Source organism: Arachis duranensis, chromosome 4 (genome assembly GCF_000817695.3).
Source record: "Arachis duranensis cultivar V14167 chromosome 4, aradu.V14167.gnm2.J7QH, whole genome shotgun sequence".
In the NCBI taxonomy this organism is placed as follows: Eukaryota; Viridiplantae; Streptophyta; class Magnoliopsida; order Fabales; family Fabaceae; genus Arachis; species Arachis duranensis.
In genome coordinates, this window is record NC_029775.3 from 74,032,841 (window position 1) to 74,039,733 (window position 6,893).

At 39.3% G+C, this 6,893-nt stretch overlaps 1 protein-coding gene across 1 annotated transcript; it reads right to left on the reverse strand.

Annotated features, from left to right (window-relative positions):
* Window positions 1-4,292: 4,292 nt before the first annotated feature.
* On the reverse strand, window positions 4,293-5,135 carry LOC107484652 (uncharacterized). Its single transcript, XM_016105201.1, has one exon. The coding sequence runs from the start codon at window positions 5,133-5,135 to the stop codon at window positions 4,293-4,295; it is 843 nt and encodes a 280-aa protein (XP_015960687.1).
* Between the last annotated feature and the right edge of the window lie 1,758 nt (window positions 5,136-6,893).

The window sequence follows — 6,893 nt, forward strand, 5'->3', positions numbered from 1 at the left end:
GTGGTGAAGTTGTTTTGAGGGGTATGGAAAGAGTCTTGTGAGTTATGAAATGAATTTTGTGGTTGGTGAAATGAGTTGTATGGATCTTGGGGGAAATTTTGTGGTGAGGCCAAATCAAGTGATGAGGAATTTTCAAGTGAGAATCTAAGAGGTGAGGTTGGACAATTTTGCATAAATAAATTGAAGGTATGCTCAAGTGATGATGGCTCTTGATTAATGGAGTAGGACACATTGAGTGTCTATGATTTTGATCCTCCCAAGCACAACTTGAAGAGTTGTTGAATTCATCACAATATAGATCATCTTGTGGCATTGGGGAGCAATCTTGCATGAATTTATTGAAAGCACACTCCAGTAATGATGTCTCTTGATGAATAGAATATGGATCATTAAGATCTCTTTGGTTTTGACCCTCTCAGTCACAATATGAGTAGTTGTTATATGAGCCATCTTGTGGCTCTGGGAGGTGTTCATACTCTATCATTTCTAGTTGAAACTCCCATCCACCATTAGCATAATGACATGAATCATTTAATGGTGTTGGGTAATATCCATTGAAACTTTCTTGATCATTTTGTGGCTCTGGAGCATATCCCCACTGGATGGATTGCCCATAATCTGTCATTTCTTGGTGATATTCCCAACCACCATTAGGATAATGACTTGTTTGATCACAAGATGAAATTTGATGGTGGGAAATATCCCATGAAATTTGTTTGATCACAAGATGAGGTGAACTCCATTTGAATTTTAGTAAATACAATCACCAATGAAATTTGAAATTCATGTCACAGATAAGAATTTCTTAGTGAGGCAATAACACAAACACCTTAGTGTCAAGAGAAAACAGAAAAGTAAAAAAACTTAAAAGAACCAAAAAAAAACAAAGAAAAAGTGCTTAATCTAGACTTATCACCCACTTAATCATTGTTGATCTTAATCAATCCCCGGCAACGGTGCCAAAAACTTGATGATGGAAAAATTAGATTTCCCCCACAAACTCACTGGCAAGTGTACCGGGTTGCATCAAGTACTAATAACTCACCAGAGTGAGGTCGATCCCATAGGGATTGATGGATCAAGCAACTTTAGTTAGCTGATAAATTTAGTTAAGCTAACAGTGGTGAATTGAGTGAATGTGATTGACAGAATATAAATTGCAAGAAATCTAAATTACGGAATGTAAATGGCAGAACATTAAATGAAGCTTAAAGCAATCAGAATGAGAAATACTAGAGAACAAGATTTATTAGGGATTGGAGATATCATAATCCAAGAAATCAAATGGGTCTCAACTTCTTTCTCAATTATATGAGTATATCTATGGAGGATTGAAATTGATTGGATCCCAATTCCTTGGCAATCCAATCTCTCTAATCACAATCAATCTTGCCAATTCCTTGATCTAATTGTCATGAGAAGAGGTTAAGTGCATGTCTCTCATCCATAAGCCACACTAACTCTCAAGATCTCAATTCCTCCCGAATGGTGTTGATCAAGAGAGTAGTGAAGGATAGAGCCCAAATTTTAATGCCCATGATTCCTCTTCCGAGGCTCACACAAGCATTCACAGATTCAATCCCCCTTCCGGAGTGAATGAATCATCAATCAAAACAGAGGATATCCAATAGCTATTCAATTGAATTGAGAAGAAGAAGAAATTCACTAAATCATGTGAATCATAACAGAGCTCCTCCCCCTAATGAATTGGGGTTTAATGGATCATAGCTTAAAGAACGAGTGCAGGAAATATAAATTGACAGAGAGGTAGAGAATTTTAAATAGCATAGAAAATAAACTCAGCTAAAAAAATGTAAGAGTGCAGAAGAAGAAATTGCAGAAATTTAAATTGCATGAGCTAAATTGAATTCAATACTAAAATGTAAAAGTGCAGAACGGTAAAGTGTTTACAAAAGCCTTCTATTCTACTTCTACTCATACTCTTACTCCTACTCCTACTGCTCTCTAGTAGAGCCAGCCTCGCATCGTACTTTTCTTCTGAAACTAAGACCTATATATAAGCTACCCTAAATTACAAAGTGAAATGAAATTCAAAACAAATTACAATCAAATGAAAATTAACTATTCTAGATGAATCTTGTGGCCTTGATTGAGTGATAACTATGGGCTTGCTTTCTTGAAATATAAATGGACTTGGAGTGGTATAAATTGGATCAAAGGAGCTGCTTCCATGAGAACGTAGCGTTCATTTAGAGAACGGAGCGTTCAGACACCCACGCGTATGCGTGCTATACGCTTGCGCGTCCCTGGTGTCTTGGCTCATCGACGCATACGCGTCACCCACGCGTACGCGTCCCTTGCAGCGTTCACCAAACTAACATAGCGTTCATGCAACGAACGCTACCCACGCTGATGCGCCATGCACGCGTTTGCGTGCTTGTTCCAAAAAATCACATCCACGCGTACGCGTCATGCGCGCGTACGCGTCGATGGCTAAACTTCAATTCCAAATTTCGTGCTTTGTCGCAGGCGTTCTTTGGTAACGAACGTAGCATTCTTGCTGAATGACGCTAATCCTCCTTCCACGCGTACGTGTGATTTTTCGCAAACACAATTCCACGCTACGCGTACGCGTCGCTGACTCTTCTCTGCTTCTTCCTTTTCTTTGCTTCTCTTCATCTATCATCAATTAAACACATTCATTAAAGCCTTGCCAAATCATAAGATATTGCATCATTCATAATATCAACTAAATCTTGCAAAAAATCCATGATATTGCATAAAATTAACAATGTTTGATTGAATCAAGACAAGCATGAAATTCTTATTCAAACACTTACTTATTGCCTAAGAAATGTATGAAAACTCGGTAAAAATGAAGGAAAAAGGCTTGTAAAACTAGCCTAAGATGACTTGTCATCAGACCTCATCCTTGGTTTTTACTAGCATGTCATTTACATAGACTTCCATTAGGCTCCCAAGGTGAGGTCCAAGCACCTTATTCATCAGTCTTTGATATGTGGCCCCTGCATTTTTTAATCTAAAAGGCATGACCACATAGCAATAGTTTGCTCTAGGCGTGATGAAGGATGTTTTTTCCTGATCCGGCTTGTACATCAGGATTTGGTTGTATCTCGAGTATGCATCCATGAACGACAAGTACTGATACCCCGAGCTGGAGTCTATTAAGGTATCAATGTTTGGAAGTGGATATGGGTTTTTGGGACACGCCTTGTTTAGGTCAGTGTAATCGACGCACATCCTCCACTTGCCGTTTTGCTTTTTGACCAGCACCACATTTGCCAGCCATGCCGGATACTTAACCTCTTTGATGAAGTTGGCTTCTAGGAGGGCTTGTACTTGTTCTTCCACCACTTGCGACCCGTTTGAGTCCGAGATTCCGTCTTCTTTGCTTAACAGGTCACGATCTGGGGTACACTGAAAGTTTATACGACATAAGCTCGGGATCTATCCCTGGCATGTCGGAGGCTTTCCAGGCGAAGAGATCGGAATTCTCTTGTAGGAGCCTTATAAGCTTCTGCTTCAGGTCTTCTTTTAGGTTGACTCCTATGTTGGTGTTTTTTCCTTCCTCTTTTCTGACCTGTACCTCTTCAGTCTTTCCCCCAGGTTGTGGTCGTAACTCTTCCTTAGCTCTGACTCGTCCGAGCTCAATGGTGTGAACCTCCTTGCCTTTTCCTCTCAAGTTTAGGCTTTCATTGTAGCATTTCCTTGCCAGTTTCTGATCTGCCCTGATGGTTGCTATTCCTTCTGGAGTTGGAAATTTTATGCAAAGGTAGGGGGTAGACACCACTGCTCCGAGCTAATTTAGGGTTGTTCTGCCTGTCAAAGCATTATAGGCAGATCCCACATCGACGATTATGAAGTCGATGCTCAGAGTTTTGGATTTCACCCATTTTTCGAAAGTTGTGTGTAGGGGTATAAATCCTAGTGGCTTTATTGGCGTGTCCCCCAGCCCGTATAGAGTATTGGGATAAGCTCTTAATTCCTTTTCATCCAATCCTAGCTTATCAAATGCCGGTTTAAACAGGATGTCAGCTGAGCTTCCCTGATCCACCAGGGTTCTATGAAGATGGGCATTGGCAAGGATCATGGTTATCACAACTGGATCATCATGTCCAAGAATGATACCTTGCCCATCTTCTTTGGTGGAAGAGATGGTTGGGAGGTCGGGAGCTTCGCTTATGACCTGGTAGACCTCCTTCAAATGCCTCTTGCGGGATGACTTTGTGAGGCCGCCTCCACCGAATCCCCCCAAGATCATGTGTATATGTCTTTCTGGGGCCTATGGCGGTAGGTCTCTTCGTTTCTCGTCATCTCGCTTTCTCTTGCCATGATGGTCCGACCTTTTCATGAGATATCTGTCCAACCAACCTTCTCTGGCCAGCTTTTCTATCACATTTTTTGGTCGTAACAATCATTTGTTGATTGACCATATAGTTTATGGTACTCACAGTAGTCGGCACGACTTCCCCCTTTTTTTTATTTTTTATGGGTCTAGGGGGAGGTAGTCTTTTAGTATGACAAATTTCCCTGTAGACATCAACTAGAAAAACTCGTAGAGGAGTATAGGAGTGATATATCCTGGGCCTTTCAAGGCCAACTTCCTCCTTTTTCTTAGGCTTTCTCTCCTTCTCTTTTGATGAGTGAGAGTGTCCAGGTCGCCAACTTAGCTCTCTCGGCCTGGCATTTTTCTCCATGTTGATGTACTTCTCAGCTCTTTCTTGTACATTACTCAAGGAGGTCGGATGCCTTTCCGAGATGGACTGGGAGAAGGGGCCTTCTCGGAGTCCATTTACTAGGCCCATAATTACTGCCTCTGTGGGAAGGTCTTGGATCTCCAAACACGCTTTGTTGAACCCTTCCATGTAGTCCCTCAAAGGTTCTCCGACCTCCTGTTTTACTCCCAGGAGACTCGATACGTGATTTACTTTGTCCTTATGGATGGAGAATTGCATCAGGAACTTTCGCGAGAGGTCGTTGAAGCTGGTGACCGACCTTGGGAGAAGACTATTGAACCACTTCATCGCTGCTTTCGTTAAGGTTGTCGGAAAAGCCTTGTAGCGAGTAGCATCAGAAGCGTCAGCCAAATACATTCGACTTTTAAAATTGCTTAAATGATGCTTTGGGTCAGTAGTTCCATCGTAGAGGTCCATATCAGGGCTTTTAAAGTTCCTTGGAACTTTTGCCCTCATTATGTCCTCACTGAATGGGTCTTCTCCTCCCAAGGGAGAATCTTCTCGGTCACTACGAGAGTTTCAACTTCGGAGAGCGGATGCTAATCTTTGGAGCTTTTCTTCAAGCTCTTTTTGTCGTTCAATCTCGCTTTTCAAATTCCTCTCTGCTTCTCACTGTCTCTTCAATTCTTGTTCTAACTGTTCCAGTCGTCCCTAGTGGCCATGGAACAATCCCATGAAGTCAGTTGCACGGGGTTGTCCTTCTTTTCCTGATTCATGCCCTTCAGAGAAGTTTCCCTTTGGGTCCTTCACCCCTAAGGTTCCTTCTTTGTGCTGGTTAGTCATCCCTTAGTGAGTGACTATCGCTCTATCATTACTATCAACATCCTGATTCTCTTGCTCGGAGTCAGATGCTATGTTTCCATCTTTGTGCAAGTCGTTTACTGGTTGATCTCTCGTGTCCCCGACTACGGCGCCAATGTTATGGAGGTAACCTGAGATTGGTAGATGTGGCTTGGATGATTGGCCCCAAATGTTAAGTGGAGGTGGTCTCTGACTTGGCTGCATTTGGGAGCCGCCGTCCGAGTTGTGTATGCGAAAGAATGAGGGGTGGTACATGCAAAGACACTCTGATGCCTAAGTTAGCATGGGGCTTAGCAGGTTTATAGAGTATTGGAACTTAGAGATACCTGAGGGGTGTCTGTATATTTATAGTGGTGAACCAATAACTACCGTTGGAGTAGTTCCACCTTTTAATGAAGATAACCGTCCCTTTATCTTAGGAAAGTTGAGATATGGCTCCTGGAAGTGGGTTGAGAGATTTTAGGGGCAGTTACTTATTTGAATAAGTGTTATCTGCCAGCTAACCTTCGATCCCGACTTCCTTAAAGTGGAGTTTGTGTCGAATCCCACCTCTGCGGTGGAGGTCGGTGAGTAGCGAAGGCCAATCTTTGGATTGGGCCTTTTTGGCTCATTTGGACCTAGGTCTTAATGTTGGGCCAGAGTATGAACATATTTTTTGAAGTATGTCACTTTTATTATATGAAAATAACATAAATACCTTTAAATGTGATTATGATAATTCATTAAGTAATATATTTTTTTACAAATTTATATTTAATAATTTACCTCTAACTTTTAATTATAGTAAAAATATAAGATATCATGCCAAAAAAAAGCTAAAGCGACATAAATTTTTTACTAACAAAAAACAATATTTTTTATTTTTTAGACATGTATCTATCTATTTTTTTAAGTTATACATTTTAATTTATATAAATTAATGACAATTAAATTTACAAAAAAATACTAATTAATAAAGAAATAAAATTTAAGATAAACATGTCATGAACAAATTGAAATAAAATAAATAATTTTAATTATCATCATTAATTATAATTATATATATTTACTTCAAGATTTATACTTCGAAAACTCAGTATATTAATATTTTGTATTTTTATTTCTCAATTTTAGACTATCACAAACATTAGTTACTTTCCAATAATGACAATACTTTTAAAAAAATAAACATAATTAAATGATCTTAAAATTATATAATAATTTTCAAAATAACAAAAAATATACAATTACCTAAAATATAATATTTGTGTAGTAACTGAAATTTAATTGCCAATATGAAAATAACATATAATATTATTTCATAATTAAATAAGTGTTTAATCAAAGAATTTAATATTTATATAATAATATGATAAAATAAATTAAACTTTGAGT

Excerpts from the sequence above, each read along its gene's own strand:
- LOC107484652 (XM_016105201.1), bottom strand. The coding sequence starts at position 5,135 with ATGGACCTCTACGATGGAACTACTGACCCAAAGCATCATTTAAGCAAT.